At 44.4% G+C, this 20,836-nt stretch overlaps 2 protein-coding genes across 8 annotated transcripts in view; one reads left to right on the top strand and one right to left on the bottom strand.

Annotated features, from left to right (window-relative positions):
• Positions 1-248: 248 nt before the first annotated feature.
• Positions 249-2,545, bottom strand: hsbp1b (heat shock factor binding protein 1b). The gene is made up of 4 exons (XM_076019215.1): positions 2,352-2,545; positions 1,365-1,431; positions 860-987; positions 249-708 (listed from the first exon to the last, which is right to left on the bottom strand). Exons 1-3 carry the CDS (start codon positions 2,394-2,396, stop codon positions 866-868), a joined length of 234 nt encoding a protein of 77 aa, XP_075875330.1. The 5' UTR covers positions 2,397-2,545; the 3' UTR covers positions 249-708; positions 860-865.
• The window catches only part of LOC142883894 (solute carrier family 66 member 2), a 42,995-nt gene continuing 24,115 nt past the window's right edge, over positions 1,957-20,836 (top strand). For 3 of the 7 annotated variants that reach the window (XM_076019208.1, XM_076019214.1, XM_076019213.1), the window contains exons 1-5: positions 2,710-2,969; positions 3,499-3,586; positions 4,724-4,745; positions 4,778-4,991; positions 5,753-5,886. In XM_076019208.1, the coding sequence (XP_075875323.1) occupies positions 3,554-3,586; positions 4,724-4,745; positions 4,778-4,991; positions 5,753-5,886 (403 nt within the window). In that variant the 5' untranslated portion in view covers positions 2,710-2,969; positions 3,499-3,553. Of the gene's footprint in view, positions 1,993-2,709; positions 2,970-3,226; positions 3,401-3,498; positions 3,587-3,988; positions 4,012-4,723; positions 4,992-5,752; positions 5,887-20,836 lie in introns of those variants that run through there. The other 4 variants (XM_076019210.1, XM_076019209.1, XM_076019211.1 and 1 more) reach the window with 4 other exon arrangements.

Below are 20,836 nucleotides of genomic sequence, written 5' to 3'. Positions count from 1 at the left end.
TGTTGCCTTTAGTATTTCCAGTCAGGCAAAACTTTCAAAAGCACCCATTTTAACGGATGTCAGGTTGTGAAGTTCTCACAAAGTGCAGTGCTCTTCTAGTGGCAAACCTGTAACCAAAAGATGCAGACTGTGTGAACATGCACAAACATTATAAAGTGAAACATGTCCAACAGACATGTCTGAGATAATATACATAAGATCAAAATTGCTAATAGGCCGTATCTATATTCAACACAAGACAGGCAAGATTGTATTAAATAACTTTAATAGAAGATCAGAATTGGAATGCGTCCCACATCCCAGTAGCAACACTGAGTCTCACCATGCCATTCCCCATGCTGGTAAAGGAAGGAGGTTCTACTGGCCTCTTTGCAGGGGAAAACTTCTCAACACAGGCCAAAGCAAAAGTCATTCATTTTAAAACCGTCACCACATGGGATCTAAAACTACAGAGGCAGCACAAAATCCACGGTTTGCATTCCTGCACTGAAGCTTCTGAGGGGCACGTCAGACTAATCTACTTTACAAATAACGTTCAACTTCTCTAGTCATCACACAACTGTAACCGTTTATCACAATATTCAGTATATAAAAAAAAGCATTTCGCATTTCACTCTACAACACACCAGATCATTACAAGTCGTTGAATGCAAAAAGTCCACTGCTCCCCAACGTCGGAACCGACTTCACGCCCTTGTGCTTTAGAACCTGTAGGGCCGAAAAAACAGACTTAACATGAAGTTTTGTTTCATTTGAAATTAAAAAAAAAAAAATCAAAGATACCAGAATATATTATATATGTGTAGTACATTTTAAAATTAAATGTTGAAACAAATTCTGCCAGTTCTGTTCTTGGTACCTTTTATTACGAGCCTTGGCCCTCTTTCGCCTTTTCTGGTGTCCCCTCGATCTCTTCAACACCCGCCTGAGTCATCAGGTCAGCGATGTTTTTCTCCAAGTCATCGATGCGTGTGCTCATTTCATCAAGTAAGAAAGTCGGTTCAGGAACATAATTAACCCAAGATGCCACATCCTTTCAGTAAAAATGTAAAGGTGCCCAACATTTTACTAATCTGTACTTGAATTAGGAAAAGGCAAATCATAAGACAACCGTAGAAGTATGATAAAATGTAGTTGTCTAAACCCGTGGAAAACTCGACAAATGGTTCTGAACTTGGAAGAGTTCTCTTTTAGTTCTTAGTATCATAATAAAACAAGTCTGTTATCCCTATCTCTTGTACTGTTTAGTGTGCAAAGGTTTATTACCAGGTTATTTAATGGAATCATGAGGAGACTTATTAGTGGTGCGCTTCAATCAAATACTACATGTTTTCTGGCATATTAGAAGTGTTAGACAAGGATATTCCTTCCGATGATCTGGTCCGACATAGTCTGGAACTTGTCCTGCATCTGTTGCAGCAGTGTCTGGACCTGAGGAATAAACATGCAAAATTCACGACTACTGAGAGAACAACAAGTCCACGCATTACGAATTGAAGGGTTTATTCCTGAAAAAATCTTTATACAACTCGCATTGCTGTAAAAACACTCCCACTCTCATGCAACCTGCCAGTGGTATTTTGCTGGACATCTGTAGTTTCTAGTTTCCCTGACAACGGGGCAGAAGTTCAGTGAGTACGAAGATTATTCAATGAAATGGACAAAATGTCCTTAACAACTCATGCAGCCGTAACGCACTTCTCTTAATTTTCAATTTTCTCTTACATTAAATGATACATGGCGATAATTTATACTGTACTGTACAAATGACATTGCGAAATATTAAAGGTCAACACTTGCTATGTAGATAAAAGGTCTTCAAGAATTGTGGGGAAGTAAAATATATAATTAACAGGAATTTACTACGACTACGTACGATTTGTACCAAAATCAAAACATACACATTTATCATCTCCATAGCAACAGTCGGGAAAGTCAAACGTTGGACATATTTGTGATTGAGCTGCGCCTCTTTAAACGTAAATATTACAGGTAAGCAATGCTATATGGTTTCCGTGGACTTTCATTTCACTGTAACACAACTTCTGTTTGAGTAAAGTTATGTGGGTCGCACACTGGCGATTTGATTAGGCCATTGACAAACAAACTGGCCGTTACTTACGTAACGTGATGATGCTACACATGTTACATATATGACCAGCTCGTTGAGAATGACTTAACAGAACTGACGTGGTGTGGTGTGATTTGGTTTGGCGTGTATTCGCGGTTTAAACTAAACCCATGCAATGCTGTCCACTTGTTATATCCACACTAGCGGTGGGTAGTAGTCATTAGCCGTCCTGCTAAGCTATGCTAGCTAATGCTAGCTTGGTATCTCGATCACGACTCACCACATTGGTAAGGTCCTGCACAGACTTGGGGTCCGTCTCAGCCATGTCCTGCTCCGAGTGATAAACACTGTTTATGAAACAGTGAGTCAAGTGGTGCCTCAACAAAAACAACAGCCTGTAGACTATTTTGCTATCGGCTTTCGGGTAACTGGGCGAAACAGATAACAGACCTTCCACTCGCACCACCCACTGCAGTCAGCTGTTCCACAACACACACACTCTCGCGAGAGTTGCGCCCGGCCGCTCAGAACTATGGGACATTGAGTTTAGGAGCAGGGCGCATTTACAGTAGCAGCAGTAGTATATATATCTTTTCTCGATAATTTCCTAATAAAGGAGTTTGCTTGATTCCCGTTTGCTGAGTGGCTCAACGCGAAAAAAGTTGGTTTTCTTTTATTTCCCGTTTGGGGGGCCGGAGAGGGAAACTACAACGCTCGTTTGTATGTGTTTGTGCGCGCGCGTGCTTATCTGCGCGTGCATTTCTGAACTCCTTTTATGCGCACGAGAGAGAGATACGACTTGCTGCCAGGAGACGAGCGGCGCCTTTTTTTTCTTTTTTTGACGCCGAAGCAACGTGAGTGCGGAGCGTTTTGGTAAACGGGAAGAACGTGGATGAAGGTAGGCAAAAAGTTACTCGTTTTTTCACTTCACGGCAGCCTGCTATTTACTTTCTCTTGAAGCAAAGATACAATATAGAGGGAACCTCTCTCACAGCAAACTTCAAGCCATTGTGGCTTTTGTGGGGGCGTGTCTTTGAATTAAATGCTTGAGAACGCCGCAAGGATAAAAGTGAAACTATCAGCACGAAGCTTCTTGCCTCGGGTTTACCCAAACATGTGAAATGAGTAGAAGTGTTGCCCAGTAGTTCAGAAGTGATGTCCTGTGTTTAGACATGCCAATGACCCAACCCCGGGAAGCTATGCTTTTTTTTTTGCTTGCGCAACACCCAGCTCGTTCTTCCACTGTAGAAACACATTACTGTACTGTGATGGGTTACTTACCCCATTCTGCAGAGTGAAAGACTGCTAATGTTTAACTTCTGGAAACTTGTGAGGGGGGTGGGGGGAGAGAAAAAAAAAGAAGTTTTGTGTAAAAAGCTGCTTAATGTCTAAAGAGTTATCACATGATCCATGTCCTAAAAATGCAGAGTGGGACTGAGTTGGAGATGAAGATAGCCTGAGTTCTGGCTTTGGTTCCAGTGTATGCCCTCTTTTTTGGATCTTACTCCCAGGGCGGTAAGTTCCCTCCTCTGACCTTACTCACTCACAGCTGAGTTGTGCGAAATAACAGATGACTGCCGAGTAATCAGATGCCCCATCATCAGCGTCTGTCACTGTGTTGAAACGGCCTGTTAGCTGCAAACCGCAGTGCGAGCATTGGTGGCAAGCGCTTGGATCACTGAGCTCCTGCATGTGACTTCTCAGCTGACAGTGACTGGCTGTGGGCTCGGGACCTTGCATTTGTGGGGGTCTCTGTTCATGACTGACCAGTTTGTGTCGTCGTGTGTTGAGCGTCACTGCGGACACTCCACAAACCGAGAAGTCAAGGAGGGTGTTGCAAGAATTAAAACGGCTGATTTCCCCTCCAGCACGTGAGCTTTCACATCAGATGTAACCTTGTCTTCCACTCTTCTCAAGGAAGTGGTGAAGTAAAAGAAAAAGTGCGAGAAAAATCACTTCTTGCGAAAGGACCCGTTCTGTTTGGTGTGTAAACACAGCAAAGCACGTCACGTGACGCCATCATATAAAACATGACAATGGAGCATCTCACCTGTGTGTACTGCAGACACTGCAGCTTTTTTTTCTCTTTTTTTTTTATGTTTGACTGAGTGGACACTTAAAGTGAAGGGTTATTGCATAATACAACACAACTACAACAATTATCTACCGGGAATAAAAGGTTCAACCAGTTTGATCTTCAGTTTTGATTGCCTCTGTGCAGCATTGTGTGTACACTGCATGCACAGTCCTACAGCTAAGGACAGTTTTATTACCGTGTTTATTGCTCCATAACTTTGTTTTAAAAGAAAAAAGTTTGATAATGTGGGAATCTTCTTCTTTCGGTGTCTTGAGGGCGTACGTGTTTGTTTAAAACAGGCAGCATGTTTGTACGTTAGCGATAAAAAAGTGTAGTAATAACTTAATTATAGCAGTTTTAAGGATTTTTGTTTTTCAATACAGATTTGTCAGTTAAACTGGACTTGTGATTTTCTGTAATGTGAAATCTTCCAGCTTTTAACACACACACACACACACACACACACGCACACGCACACACACACATACGCACACACACAAAACAATATGTTCAGGTTCCAACTAACTAAATTAGCATTGTTTTTTTTTTGTTGTTGTTTTTTTACATTCCGACAGTACAACTACAACTTTGCTGCTTTTTGAGCGCGACGTCTGGGCATCTCTGAGCTTCTGCCATGGATTCTGAGGTGGTGCTTCAGGGGGAGGACATGGGGGGCACGTGGACGTTGCTGTCCTGGCTGGCGTCCTGCCTCATGGTCTTCGGAGGAGCCCTGCCGTACGTGCCACAGTACCAGGACATCCAGAGGAGCAACAACTGTGAGGGCTTCTCCACCCGGGTCTGTCTGGTGCTGCTCATCGCCAACATCCTGCGCATCTTCTTCTGGTGAGGGGGGGGGGGGGATGATGATGATGTTTGAATATTTATACTGGTGCATCCACATATACACATACGGTCAAACATGAAACATTTCAGTCACTGTTTCATGGCACATGGCTGTTTTCACTGATGCTTTGAAAAAGGAAGTTGTAGTTTATCCAGTCTCTAGGGAAGCAGAACGGAATTCTCAGCTTCCCTTTGAAAATGAGATCTCTTCTGGTTGGTGCCTTCGCGCTTCTCTGTCCTTTCGTTCCATAAGAAGGCAGAGGACGTACGTCACATCGTACTTGGTGCCAAGAATAAATGGGGAGGGGGAAAAAAAGAATGAAATGAGACCGATAATATCAGCCGGAGTCGTGTGCTGTTCACCTCGTGACTCTCTCTCAAAACTGTTTTCCACATCAGTGGGCACAGGTTATAGTTCCAGGCGGAGGGGCAGGAAATCGAATTTGTCGAATGATATTATTTTGTAAGCGATGCCATACCAGTGTTGTATTATTTAGAAGGTTATTCTTAGGTTATTCTATCCCCGATGACCACCCCGGAAATAAAACCCAGAAAGTCCAATATTATAAAGGTCCTGGTGTTTAACTCTGCTGTTTGCCGTCATTCTTATTACTTCATAGAATTTTTTTCTTAAAAAAAAACAAAAAAAAACACAATCTTATGATGATTAACTTATGACATATTTTTCATTTTCATTTTTGAATCTAATCTGTTTTTTTGTTGTTGTTGTTGTTGTTTTTTTTTTTGACTGATCCTCGCAGGGTCGGGAAGCAGTTTGAAGTCACCCTGCTGCTTCAGAGTGTCGTGATGATCGTCGCCATGTTTGCCATGCTCCACCTGTGCTGCACCGTCCAGAGCACCAACCAGATGAGCACCAGCCAACACCGACTCGCAGGTGAGGACGGTCACAAGTTCGTGCGACACTGCTGGGTATCTCTGGATGGGTTCAGCTCGGCCGACTCCTCCTGCTCTCCAAAAGGGGGCGCTATTTGAGAAGTTTTGATCGTAACGCCACCTGCTCTGCCTTTTACCTAGATAGCCATCTGCTAAGAAATTTTTTCATACTCTTTTTATGCACCTTCTGAAAAGAAGGTGAAATAATTTGTTTGCCCCTGGATGATTGTGAGGTCAGAAAGGGGGTTAAAAATAAAGAAAGAGCACGCCAGGTGTTCCTCAAACATCATCGCTATGAAAACTAGATTTTATTTTCAGTGTCTCCCTGTGCGTGTTCCCGTGTGGAGAAAGAGGAAGCAAAGAGTCGAGGGAGACTGAAAAAGGGGATGGTGACGACTGTCATTATGGAAAACAATAACTCCCCGCGTCTGCTGAGTGAGTGAGATCATTTTTCGGGGCAACTCTTCTTTTTTTTTTTTTTTTTTTTTAAACAAAATTCCCAGCTGGGGCCGAACTGAATTGACAGTCATTCAGCTCAAGCGCAGCTTTCATTTGATTGCACCCTGCACTGCCAAGCCAGATGATTGAATATTTTAATACTCTGATCATGCAGAGCAAAATTCATTATTAACATCACGGACGGTGATAAATATTGGGAGGGAAAATGCGTTCTTAGGGAGGGGGGGGGGGGGGGGGACTATCTGTCCGTGCCAGCGTCGCCTGTGGCGATTGGTTTTCTTTTGCGATTGCGTGTGTGAAGACGGGAGAGCAATGATCATCTTGATCGTGGGCATCGTGCCTCCGTTGTCTCCGCAAAGAGCCGCGTTACTCATCAGCAGCGCCTCCTGGTTTTATGCCCGTGCCCACGCGTTCACTTTTTCAGAGTGAACATAACGAGTTGTGGCAACTGGTGGCAAGGCGGCGCTTGTCGCCTCTGATGATGTACCTGCCTGCCCATCCGCTCAAGCGACTGTGAGGAATCGAGCCGTTAAAGGCCGAAGACCGCCCGCCTTCCCCTGCGGAGGGTGGGCTGGAGGTCCTGTTTCACAGTGCTCGGATGGGGGATGGTGACATCAGGACAGAAATAGGCCGGGATGACCACCCCCCCACCCCACCCACAACACCGCTACCGCTACTGCTCCCCCCACCACCACCCCCACCACCAACTCCCTCATCACCGTGTCCATCCACCAGATCCAGGTCATCTCTGGATCTGGATATGAGTTTGTTCCCAAAATAGCCTCAGCTGCCTTTTCCTGCAGTTCCTGTCCTCTCTCCAGTCTCCCTCCTCTCACCTCTTGGGCCTCATCGCTGTCCCCTCACTCACCTCCCCCCCCCCCACCTCCCACATGCTTTCTGGCACAGGATCTACCACCTTGGTAATCCTCTCAACAAAAATAATAAATAAAAAAGTAAAAAACAGGGCAGTGTGTGAATGGACTTTTGAACCCTCAAATAAGGGAGTCGGCATCAGTGCAGGCTTAGCGCCGGCGAAACAAAACAGGAAGTTAGCACCGATAGCAGTGGAAGCTATCTCTGTAGTTCCATCCTTCCTCGCCTGCTACATCTCTTAATACAAAACCAGTTTAAATAATCTTTTCTTCATGTTGTCAAGTTTAGAACAATGATTCGTCAGGTCTTGGAACACTGCAGGGAAATGTGTAGCACTTAGCATCCTGTCATTGTAGTGGAATGTAAACACGGCCACCGAAATCGAAATTGAAAAGAGGACAGTGTAAATATCTCCTGCTTTCTTGCCAGGTCTGACAACACCATTAGAAACCAATATATATGTGAGTTGAATTTTATGTCTCTTTTTTTTAATGTGTCTAACCAAGTGCGTGACTGGCAAAAAAAAGGCTGTTTTCCTTCTCTTTATGACAACTGTTTGCATCGTTATGGAGTCCATTACAGTTTTATAGATCTTTTCATGGCAAATTCTAATTTTGAATTGGAGCCATAGAATCATTTTACAGAAAGTAGTTCAGCACCGCAGTTTGTTATAGTTCTTTTAAATTGTTGAATATCGCATTTTCTAAGAGCTCCAGTTGACATATTTAGAATTCTTTTTCACCGGACATGCAGCAACATAAACTATGAAAGGCACTTAGCATTGTTTTGCCAAGCAGTTAGCTACACATCAACATTGCACAAATGTACTGAAAAGCGCGTGTTATAATATGGTGTTTTGTATCTTAAACCTCGGAAGTGAATTGAGGGAAAGTCACTGAGACTGAGTGTGTGCAGTGTTTCCTGAATGTAGGGGGTCTTCACTGCACCGACAAACTCAAGTGTTCTGACTTTGGGCTGACTTCCAGTTGCTGCCCGAGGGTGCCACATTAACAGTTCTGGCCTCATGATACAGGGATTTATAGGCTGATAGGGGGCCAAGGGAAGTCACTGCGCTCAAAGGCGAAAGTGACCTCGGGGCAAGTATCTGGCTTGGCGCAGGGAAAATTGGACGCGTAACTTTGAAGTGCCAGCGGAAAATCTTGAGAAGTGCTCACATCTATTATTCTGTCAATGATTTAAATGTGTAAAAAAAAAGTGACTAGAATGTAAAATTAAAGTCGTCGTGGGATTCTTAGAGTGCCGGAATGGAACGACAACCCCCTCTACTGGTTGGATCGTGCAAAGCGCAATCTTGCTATTTAATTAAGGTCTTGATATTAAAGTGATGAAATTGAAAAGTTTCCATATGTAAGTTATGCATATTTTTGACATTCCGTAACATTGTTTTTACTTCTCCGCCCCCAGCTTTAACTCACCTCTTAACTGTGTGAGTCACAGACGGAGCAAAGAGCCGCATTGTGTTTGTTGCACCGCGGAGGGCTTGCCGTACCATAAACAGAGGAAGCGAGGGGACTCTTGATAGCTGTTGTTGACCGTGCGGTCATCCTCGGAACCGTTAAGCACTCGAGTGCTGAATGCCGTTTCAATTTGCTCCTGATGACCTCTTCAGGCCGGAGCAGACGCGGTGGGCCGCGTGATTGAAGTGGCTCAAGCACAGCGCTGTGCTAATTCTCCGTCTGTAATGCAGCAGAAATGTACTTTGGTTCCGATTTCACCCAGCCAGCCGGGGAAAAACTGATTACATGCACCATTTTGTGGCAACATATTACCTCATAAATTCACACCAGCTCGTTTTTTTTATATATATATATGTATGTATGGTGTGCACGGAGCGGTGCCGGGGTTCGGCGCGCGACTGATTTCCAGCCAGAGGCTTCCGGGCTTCGCATCAGCCCACATTAGTTCCAAATCTGCTCTACCATCTCAGCAGTGTCAGCTGTGGCGCTCTGTTCCTTACAACCTTGTTACCTGGTTTGCTCCTTCATAAACACAGTGTGGCAGTCGTCTGTAACATTATTATGGGAAAATCGCCGTTGCTTATGTAATGTCTGTGTTTACTGCTTACAGTGAGCTGGCTGTGCAGCCTGAGAGGGAGGGAGGGAGGGAGGGAGAGAGAGAGAGAGAGAGAGAGAGAGAGAGAGAGAGAGAGAGAGAGAGAGAGAGAGAGAGAGAGAGAGAGAGAGAGAGAGAGAGAGAGAGAGAGAGAGAGAGAGAGAGAGCTTTTCATTCATGCCACCCTGTCCCTAAAATTAACATAATAATCAGTCTTGGTATCAGTCCTCGTATCAGGCTTCCTGGCCGTCGCTGTGAATTTGAGTTGCTTTGCTGCCTCAACCGCAAAGTTGTGTTTTCAAATCCACGGTCCCCCTGCTAATATTCTTTATTTAAGCTGCAAACACGCTTGCATGCATTTTGAATGTGCTCATGATATCATGCATTACCAATGATGCTTCAGTTCACTTGAGATTGGAAAAGCCCCTGGGTCCAAGCCATTGACTGCATATAATACATACATGCATGAACTCATGGCCGCATGCTCCTCTAATTAGCAGCTTACTGCTTGAGCCGAGCTAACGGACTCATGTTGCTCGACTGTCGAAGCAAAATGTCACTTAAAAAAAAATCCACCACATGCATAAATCGGAAAGTGGCGATTGTTCGGGTATTTTGTCTCGATGGGGTTCAAACTTTTTCAGAAACTTGAGATCTAAATGCAGCAGCTAGCATAATGCTAGCCTACTACTGCTATTATTACTACTACTGCTCTACCAGTATTTACTGGTGCTGCAGCATAATAATATGCTTTAAATTAGTTAGTTTGCTAAAAAATTGTGAAAAATGACAACAACTCTTTAGCTTGTGTGTGTGGCTGTTAGTTAATGACCGAGTGGTGCAGAGCAGAATGTGATGAGTCTGCCACTCACCCTTATCTGCCGCTGCCGCCGGTGCCTCAGCAGCGGAACGAATGAGGTGTAATCGGCACAAACACAGCCCGACCAGTTGCATTTACATATCATGCAACATGCAGAGCCCTCCGCCCGCTCGCGACGTGCAGCGCGTTTCATCAAAACTCTCGATAAAGTTAAATTAGCAAGTCAAATCGAGGCCGGGGCCAGCGCGGGCTGCTTTGTTAGCATTGGAACGTATCGGATTACTTGGACTGCATGCTCAAAAAATGTAAATAAAACACAGCGAGACTCAGAGGGGGGAATTTGAGGCGGTGATATAAAGTATTAGTGATGAAAAGTGGAGATTAGTTGTTACTGGAGCTCAGGGAGGAGCTTCAAGGTGAAGGCATTTCACAGAGATAAGTTCACCAATTATATGGGGCTGCAGGAAGCTGTTTTTTAATGTTTATTTTATTTGTTTGTTTATCTATTTTAAGTGTCGCAAGTATATGAGACATTTGTAGAGACATATATGGAGGGAGGGAAGCGTCTGATAATGAAGATAATGAAATTTCATTATCTGGTCGTAACAAGAAAAAAAAAATTGAACTCGGCAGTTGCAACATTTTAAATGTGTTTTCAAAAACAAACACGTTTTTTGGGGTGAAGGAAAGAAAAAAGCCGTTGCTAAACAGACTTTATTGTTGCACAAAACCTGCACAAAAATTCACATTGTATGGTCCTTTAATCCACTGCACTGGAAACTCCTAATTGTGTTTTTGTGACTGTGTAGGCACAATTGTGCTGCAAGACAGCAGACCTCGTGTGACCACTGCAAGGCAGCAGAACTTCTCTTCTCCGTGCTGCCTTTCAATTTGTGTTACAGTGACCTAGAGCTATTTCTTCCCCCCCATCGACACTGATTGAGAGAAACGTGATCAGCATTGCTTCCCAGTGAGTGGGTGGATGGGTGGGTGAAGCCGCGTGCCGCTGGCTGTGCTCAGGCTCAAGTGTGTTTTTGTTTGTGTGTGTGTGTGTGTGTGTGTGTGTGTGTGTGTGTGTGTGTGTGTGTGTGTGTGTGTGTGTGCTTGTGCAAAGATTAACTATCCCAGACGGTGCAGCTCCACATTTGCTTTGCATCTACAGGAAACTGCACATTAGTCACATCTTAATGAAGTTAGTGCTGCTGCGTGTTGGTGAGCCAAAGGTAATTCTCCACTATGGAGATTTATTGTACTGTATTTCACTCCTGGTGCTGGTGCGCAGACCTGTTTTGAGTGAACCAGGTGCTTGTCGTCCGCCTCTGGCTGAAAAGAACTGCACAACCCTGACGTGGAACGCGCTCTGAGCAGTGAGGGAGCGGCCTCACCTGTCTCCGAGGGTCTGCCCCGATACCTCGGTGTTATTTCTGGCCCGGAGTCGGCGACTCCTGCACTCTGTCCCTGACCCTGTTGAACCGCTCGTGCAAGCCGGAGACAGTGCGAACAGTGTGTCACCTCATTAGAGCGACACGAGAGACAAGCTGACAGACTTGCAGCACCTATCAACATCCTTCCACGGCATCGAACCCGACAGGTGTGCGTGTGTGTGCGTGCGTGTGTGTGTGTGTGTGTTTGTGTGTGTTGTGTGTGCCCACTGAGTCAATAACGACGTCAATAGATCAAGACAGCCAGGCGCCTGCTAATTGAACTTCAAGTGAAGTCCTTGAGAACGACTCTGGACTTTTGCTTTCCAACGTTGATTTTCTTGCCGGTTTGGCACGGAAGCATCCGTCTGGATCTGCGTTATGGTAAAAAACTATTTATCTGTATTTTTCTCTTTCAGTTAATTGTGACATTGATCGAAAATGTCAGAAAACCGTTTCATCCTTCACGCTGATTTAATTGCGTTTTAATTAAATGGCACAAAGCAGCTTTTTGCTCGATGAATTACACAAACAGAACATGGCCCGGCCAAAGTGAGTGATTCGCCCCCCCGCCCCCATCACTCAACTGAAATTACCTTCTGCCACCACATTTCTTCCACCACAAATCGCTAAATTCATCCACAATAGTTTCAAATGAACCTCATATTTATAGCTTTGCAGTTCCATTATCCTTGAACGTCTTTGCCGTGGCAGTCAAATTGAGATGGCAGCAGCCCAATATTTGGAAGCAGCCTCTGATCCTCAATCACTGTGTATGAGAGAAAATGACGAGTAGCCATCTACACAGAGACAGTGGCAGAGGTGCTCGTCGCCACATGTCCTGGCTCAGGCGGCGACGAGCCTCACAAAGTAATCTGAGCAGACAATTTGAAAGTGAAGGCTTTGGTTGACGTTCTTTAAAAAAAAATAACCTCCACAGTGCGGCCAAAATGGGAAGTTATCCAGCTGAGCTCTCAGTCTGTGTTAGCCCCACTACCAATTATTCAGCATGAGCCATTGCAGCAGTTTGACATAATGAGAGGTAACAAGATGTCAACATGAATGTTGTTCATGACATAAAAGGCCTTTGATTTAAAATTCCTTCTTAGACTTTGCTGAGACACTATCACATATATGTTGCGCCCGTTACATACAGCCAGCTGCACGTCTCCTGAAGGAATCCTTCCATTCACATTTCTTGGCTTTCTTTAAAATGTTCGAGCATAAATGGAATTTCTCCGTCTCTTAGAAGTCTCAGACCTCAGTGACTCGGCCCGCTGGTTGTCAGCCAAGTTGTGTTTAAGCTTAATAATGAGTCCAACTTCTTTATATACCATACTCTTGTAATAATTATGTGGCTATTGCCCTAGTTTTAATGCTCCTTCAATCAGGATTAGCAGCCACCGCTTAACAGGATTGATGGGAACGCGGCGAAACCCGGCTCAAGGTCGTTTCGTCATATTTTCACTGCGGATTTGCGCTTCTCATAGCATGCGTGCAACTGTTTCATGTCTGACGTCCCAGTGCTAAGCATGTTAATGTGACGGGTTGCCCTGTGAAGATTCACATGCCTCAGCAGTATTAGTGTCGAGGCTTCTCCATCGTGTCCAACAGCGGAGCATCTTTTGTGGTGCATCTGGGCCGAGTCCCTGCTCGTCTCACCTGTTCCTCACATTGGCTGCACTGTGGCTTAGCTATTTCCGTCTTTCACCAAGATTTATATTAAATCATTTCTCAGAGCCTTGCCTTGACAGGGCAGCAGCTGTGTTTTTCTTTTCTTTTTGTCTGCCTGCGGCATAAGAACATTCATATAGTGACAGGCAGGATTATTGAACTGGTACCAGTCGTCCTCTTTGATGCTATGGTCCCATTACAGCAGTTATCTTTTTCCATTGTGCCTTTATCTGGCTTTATTGCTTTTTTCGGCTTCTCGCTTTGTCACATTTTTACAATAGGATTTTCTGCTTTCTTTTCCCGCCTCATCATCAGTTTTGTGCTCACACCCAGCGAGAAACAAAAGCATTGGTTGGGTTTGCTGTTTTTCTGCAAGGCCGTCGAAGGACGAAAGTGAATCACATCACAAGGAGACAAAGTGGGAAACAAGTGTTCTTGCTGAGTTTGCATAAATGAAAAAAAAAGAAAAAAGGGAACATTGTTTTTGGTATCGGGATTCCATCTATTCCATTACGCTCGCTATATACTTGAACTCTTGTTGTGTCCCTAGTGGTCCTCAGTCTGTCTGGGTTGCTTCTTCAGTTAATACAACTTTAGTTTTAAAGTCCATTTTACTGGGAAAAAAATAGTTTGTCTATAGTTTCGTGCAGGTCTGCATTAATGATAATAATTCATTTTTTTTTTTTGATTAGTGCTTTTCAATAACCCGAAGTCTCTTTACAGAATATAACAACACATAGGGTACAGAATACAGACAAGAACAAGCAACAACAGTACCACAACATACAGACAACAGTACAGATAGGAGTTTCGCGGAGTTAGGGGTAAGGAAGGTCAAAGACTTGGGCCACCAGGTAAGTTTTGAGACGGGATTTGAAAATGGATAGAGTGGGTCAGTTACGGACAGGTTGGGGAAAGGGAGTTCCAGAGACAGAGTGCTGTGCGTGAGAAAGCTCAGTCCCTCTAGCTCTTGAGCTTCGATTGTGGTAGCGTGAGGGCGACAGTGGAGGAGGATCGGAGGGCTTAGGAAGGGCAGTGGGGAATGACGAGGTCAGATAGGTACAGGTACACCAGGCTGTGTCAGGCTTTGTAGGTAAGGAGGAGTACTTTGAAGATGATGCGTTGTTTGACAGGGAGCCAGACAGTGTGAAGGACAGGATTGATGTGCTGTGCTGAACCGGGTGTGGGTGGGCAGGCGGGCAAGTGAGTTCTGAACCATCTAAAGTCTATGGAGGGAGCGAGCAGAGGTGAAAGTGAGGAGGGAGTTGCAGTCGTCAGGCGGGAGGAGATGAATGTCTGGATGAGAGATACAGTTGCTGGGAGAAGAAGCAGTGTTTGATTTTGGCAATGTTACGGAGGTGAAATAGGAGGTTTTGATGACGGAGTCAACATGAGGAGCAGGAAGGGTAGGGTCCAGGATGATGCCAAGGTTGCATGCAAGGGAAGGATGGATGATTATGGCGGTGATGGTCAGAGAGATGGATCTATATTTATTCAGGGTGGATCTGGTGCCAATGAGGAGGAGTTCAGTGTCTAATTTGAGTTTGAGAAAGTTGTGGGTTAACCAGGATTTGACTGCAGAGATGCAGTTTTAAATGTGGGTGAGCGGACGGTTGTGAGTGGATTTGGTGCTGAGGTAGATCTGAGTGTCATCAGCGTAACAATGAAAGTCCAGGTTGAAGTGCCGAATGATATGACCAAGGCGATACAGGTAACAGTACCACTCCAATGTTAGACCATCTAGAGATATACAGTGCTGTATTCAGCTGTACGCTTGAACCTGCCCATCACCATTACCCATCTCAGTGCATCATGGCGATGCTGAGTCACTTTGTCAGCGGCATTATGTTTTACGTCACCCCTCCATGAAAAGTTTGTCAACTCTGCAACCTCCACAAAATATTCATGACGATCCGTTTTGTAGAGGAACAGGAAGTGGCTGCTGTGTGTGCAGAGCGGCGGATGTGGCGCCGCTCTGGCTGTCCTAATTGGAGGGGTTAGCCTCCGCCCCCGGGCACTGTGGCAATGAGTTGTGCAGACTTCTCTGAATCATCTCCAGTACGTCGCGCTGAACTTCCTTGGAACATCAGTGCCTGTGGGACTTCCCTCAAACCCAAACACAAACTCTCTGCCTCTTTCTAGCTCTCTCACACGCACCTTTGCAGTTTGTGTAACTTGAAACAGCAGTTTGTGATCAATGAATTCACAGTTGTTGTCGTCAAACGACAAATAGGGAGCGAGAATAGAAGAACTTACAAGTTTGAAGAGTGATCAGGATACAAGAGCAGAGGATGATTTTGATTGAATTGCGTCACTTCAACACAGACATTCCATGCAATACTTCCTTTATTTTGAAACTTTTAATTTTTTACATTGAACACATTTAATGTGGAAGTACCTGGGGTTTTTTTTATTGCTTATATCCATAGTGTTATCGCGTTTGTTAGACCCAGATAGCTTCTCCACTTGCCCTCTTTCATGTATCCCTCTTCACTGCCGAGGTGAGTGTCCCCTAGGGACTACAGGCGAGTTCTCCTCACAAGGTCAAGGGAACCCAGGCAAGGAGCGCTTTTATTGTTTGAAAGGACAGAGGGTATTTTACCAGCATAATGACTTTTAATGAGGCACTGATGTGCCTATTACTGTCAACTCAGACCCTGTTGATGAAGTAATTGTATCCTGTGGTAGAAGAGGTCAAAGTTTCCATATCTTTATGCGGCCTTTGTGTGCGTCTGTGCACTCAGACACACACACACACACGCATGGCTGTTGCCATATTAACCAGTCATATGTCAGGACAAGCAGTCATAATACCTCTTTAGCTTTCTACACCAGCACATTGGTGCATACAAGTTCAGTGCTGGTATGCACTGCTTTGCATGGCCCTCAGCCATGCGAAGTGGTACCATAGTGGCACCAGGTCTGTGGCGGCCCAGAAGGACCTTGGCCATTGGGGTTAAAGCGGCCGAGCATAGCTAGCAACGTTCCAGATAATTTAAAATAATATTAAAACCTCCCTATTGGTAAAGACGTTCCACATAACAAGCTGTTGCCACGGCCATGAAGGTCACATTCTTTAATCTAGAAAGTATTTTTCATGTAATTCTGTATCTAATAATAGCCCTCGCAGCTAGCCACCCCCCCACGCTCCCCAACACCCGCCCTGTTTGTTTCCCTGACACTTTATCTTTTATTCACACCTGCTTATCTCTGCAGGAAGAAAGCCCAGGACTGACAATAACCAGTGACCTTGCAGTTTGGAGGAAACAGTTTTTGAGTCTTGTTTGCTCTTGTCTTTCTTATCTGCACCTCTTGACTCCTGCATCCGGTTAACAGCTGATGAATATCAGGTGTGATTACCTTCATATGCAGCCGGCTCACCTTTGTATCGGTTTGTGTTTCGAACAAGGAGAAAACAGACAGGCAAGGAACGTCAGAGCATTTTTTTTTTTTCTGAACCGCACGTCAATCACAGGCCGTATTTACACTCAAAACCTGGTGCCTGTGTGGCCGCCAGAGAGAGTATTAAGCAGACAGAATGAGTCCAGAACAGGCGGGCGGAGTTAATTTGATCGCCCGGGTGCTGCGCTGTAGTGATGCTTCACCTCCCCACTACCATCCACTCCAGCAAGGTCACGGCGTCGCCTCTTCAACCAGGTTCTCTTGGTACATTATCCTTACATCTGTGTTAATCAGCCCGGACAGCCAATAGATTTATTGTAAAACAAACTGACAACATGTAAAGGTAAGTCACTGATCATTTCAAATATTTTTGGACTCCCTGCGATAGTTAATACAGTTCTGCTTTGTTTTGCTGTTTTCTCTATTTTAATATAGTGATGTTGGACATTTGATTGCCATTGTATTAATACTAAATGAATTGTTTCTTTAAAATGAGTTTAAATGAAACACCTTCAGAGACTGTTCCCTGACTGGGTGTTAAAAAGAAGGTCAGGGCCATTGTTCATATGATTATGTTAGGATATGGTAGGATTGCTTTAAATTACTTGAAAAAGTAAACTGTTAAAGCACAGCTTAGTGGTTTGGTCGGACGATATCTTGAGATCTCCCCCTACTGTGCCAGAAACCTCTAATTTTATAACATCCAGCAACACTTCCCTGCTGAGCTTGTCTCCTGCTCACTTAGCTGTTCCTCCCCTCGCATTTCCTGTTCTTTCTTTCTCTTGCGCTGTCAATTATTCCTCCATACTGGCTGGCCACGCGCTCCCCAGGCACCGACTACAGACTGTGGATGTGTGTGCAGCCATGTGATGAGAACGCTTGTACTGTCTGGTTCAAAGCCGGCAGGGGGTCTGACAGTTTGCGGTGCTGAGCTGCAGTTGCCCTGCGTCGGCCAATCAGCCTGCTGGGCCGCTGGGAATCCTCCGGGTCTTCCCCGATGTCCACATGTTTTTTTTGTTTTTTTGTTTTTTTTTTAAACAGTGCAAGTCAGAACTCCTGGGAATTCAGCCAAGACTCTGCTGCATTCCCCGGAAATCTCTGGACTGGATTGTTTAAAAAAAAGCCCACTATTGTTAAGCAGGTATTGCTGTAAATAAAATGCCAGTAAAACTGTCAGCCAAACACTTTGATCTCAGCTGCCAAGGGGAGCAGAAACAATGATATGTCAGTGATCACACGTAGAAAGATTTTTTTTTTTTTTTTTTTTTTTTTTTTCATTTTTGTCAAAATTAAATCCCCCAACAGCGGACTTCTCTGCTCACTGTCAGATTAGTGTCAGTATGTTGCTGTAATAATCTGTCACAGAACATGTCGTCATACCCTGAGCCTGATATGAGCTGTTAGCTCTGCTTAGCAGGAGGTAGTTAACCAAAGGGGAAAAAAGACACGCACAGATGATGTGACAACTCTTTGGCGCCCTGCAGTTTCACTGCAGTGATTATTTCAAGCTGGAGGAGACGAGACTCACCTCTGTTTTTTTTCTGTTGCTCGTGCCACTAGAACTATTTAATTTGCATCAAAAGGAATCCGCCTGTGGGTTTTACAGTGTTGACATTTTGGACAAAAATATTTCCTGTGTGTTTGATTAATTTTGAGGAAGATCACATGCTGGAGATTTTTGTTTGCGCTGAATATCAGTGGCTGTGATTGATGCCAGGGAGTAGATATTAAAACATACGGTCTGTTTTATGACTAACAGTAAAAGCAATTACAACAGATTATGATTTGATTGTATTTTCTCTTCAGATACTGTAATTTAACCAACAGCACAGCGACTGACGGGAATCGACGGGACTTTGTCTGTTGCAGTCAGTTTATCTTAATGGTCACTGACAGTTTGTCTCACAACAATGAAGAGTTGTGAACTCGAGTTGTACATCTCTTCAAAAGAAATCCCCACTGAGCTCTGTCCGAGCTAACTGGATGACTCTCGTCCAATCGAATCGCTGACCTGGAACTTGGTCCTGTGTAATGAGGGTTGTGGAAAACACGTCAAGCTTGAAAGTCGGTTTTGATGTTTGACAATTCAAGACGTTGGCCAAAACATGAAAACATCTCCGCCTTTTGATAACCTTTCTGAGAAACGCGTGCACACGCTGCTTTTTTTTTCTTCTGAGGATGAATGTCAAACTGTCACTTTGCTGTCGGCAGCCGAGCTCGAACAAACGATGAACTTCAGAGAGAGAAATGTTCTGGCTTCTTAAGGCCAAAGCCCTCTGTGCATGTCTAACCCAGAAAAAAAATTGTCAGGCATTTTAGAGATTTATCTGGCATGTGAGGCGAGATGCAGTCGCTCATCCCCATTCTGTCTGGACAGGTAAAGGGCATGGTGATGAAGTCCCCTCTCTTTTTTTACTCCTCAGTCGAACTTATGAATTCTGAGGTGACTGGACATGGACAATGGGCGAATAAGCTCCACTGACCAGGGTTTTAAAAGGTGGGACAAGAAAGGGATGACTGCGCAGTGAGTGAAGATCTTTTTGGCCTTTTGTCCCTGATCAGAGAAAACCTGGAGTGCGTATGCAAAGAGACTCACTGTGGTGCATTTTGATGAGCCCAGACTGATGCCATTTTGGAGATGAGGTGGTAGGGGAAGTGAATTCTAAAGTGCACAGATAATTATGGTTTGCATCTTTCCCTTCAAACAGCAGGTGCTCATCAGCCGCAGAAATATTTTTAAACTTTAGAATTTATTCTTTTTTAGGCACTTGAATTTGCAAAGTAACAACCAAAAACATAACAGTGTAATTTTACTTTAGTCGCACATAACTGACGTACAAGTTTTGGATAATCGTGGTGGAAGTCGATTGTGGATCGAAACAATAACGGGAACAGTGATGGAAACATCATGCGGACCTCAGTTGTAACCAGCCAGTCTGGCTATTTTCTTCTCACCACACAATAAAGTAGACGCTAATAAAGTGGAAATTGGCGAGTAGGCTGTATGGATGGTGGATTAACCCAGTTACCCACAGTTAAATGTAAACTGCCGAAAACAGGTGCATCCCACAAGGTTCACCCACAGTGACCAGGAAACTGGCAAAAACGGAAGTACTCCACTAGACTTGAGCGCAGAGCCTTTCAACATTTTGACTTACTTCACGTTGACATTAATTGCAAAAATATCGATATTATTCACAAAATGTTATTTTTTACGTCAACTTTATTCTCGAAATTTCAACTTTATTCTCGAATACAAAACTTGGGAAAAATAAATTCGATCTTTAATCTTTTTCTCTTCTTGTGGCCCTAATCCTCTTCTGTAGTTTTAGACCAAACTGGAGATGGCTGAACGTGAAAATACTACACACTAGATGGATGTCCGTTCCTAAAATACTCAGATCAGTTCGCGGGACACCAACAACCTTGGCGTGTCCACTGAGTAGCTGGTCTGCGATGCTATGGGAAGATGGCAAATGATTATTTATCTTACCCATCAGCTGCAACACACACACACACACACACACACACACACACACACACACACACACACACACACACACACACAGAGTCAAAGAACACCATGTTTACACCTGGCATTAAAATTCTGCCTGTGTCTGGATATATAAGTTATCCCGATAAGAACCGTTTCCATCTTGCGTGTGCGTGCACACATAGACCATCATCCACATCTGAGATCAGATGTCTGTCCCGGGCCCGCATGTGTAAAATATGAAGGTTACCCAGTTCTTGGCAGTGAGGAATCTTTAGCTGTTCGGAGCATTGTTCAACGCTGTTATTGTTGATCCATTAGCGCATAACTGAGGTCAAGCAGTCACGCAACAGTCGTTGTGGGTTGTTTAAGCGAGTGGGGCTCATTAGATGGGTCCTGTCCAGGTCAGAAGGGCAGGAGGATACAAACACAAGCACTCCTGCACCCAGTCGGGGTGCCTTCAGTCGTGGAAACGCTGTTGCGGTTCACTTGCAAGGTCAATGCTGCGTTTTTTTTCTCCCCCTGTGCCGCAGCGTCAAGGTTAGGGTCTGAGGAAACGTTTCCGTCTCCCAGCGGATTGTATTAATTAGTGTTTTTTTTTTACCATTTTGTCTTGCCTCATTGTTTTTTTAAAATCTGCTTTTGCTGAGAAACCGTGCAGTAAACAAGAGCTTCACGCTATGAATACCTCCTTGTGCAACCGGGGTCATTGGAGGCAACGTTAATAAAGTGCATA

The sequence above is a fragment of the Nelusetta ayraudi genome, unplaced genomic scaffold, assembly GCF_046127955.1.
Source record: "Nelusetta ayraudi isolate G7.1 ecotype Tasmania unplaced genomic scaffold, CSIRO-AGI_Nayr_v1 ptg000009l, whole genome shotgun sequence".
Taxonomy (NCBI): Eukaryota; Metazoa; Chordata; class Actinopteri; order Tetraodontiformes; family Monacanthidae; genus Nelusetta; species Nelusetta ayraudi.
The sequence above is the reverse complement of the archived record's forward strand: the minus strand, read 5'-3'. Positions and strand labels throughout refer to the sequence as shown.

Excerpts from the sequence above, each read along its gene's own strand:
- hsbp1b (XM_076019215.1), bottom strand. The coding sequence starts at position 2,396 with ATGGCTGAGACGGACCCCAAGTCTGTGCAGGACCTTACCAATGTG. Across the intron at positions 1,432-2,351 it reads TGCAGGACCTTACCAATGTG|GTCCAGACACTGCTGCAACA; the intron begins GTGAGTCGTGAT and ends TTTATTCCTCAG. Across the intron at positions 988-1,364 it reads GGACCAGATCATCGGAAGGA|TTGATGAAATGAGCACACGC; the intron begins ATATCCTTGTCT and ends CGACTTTCTTAC.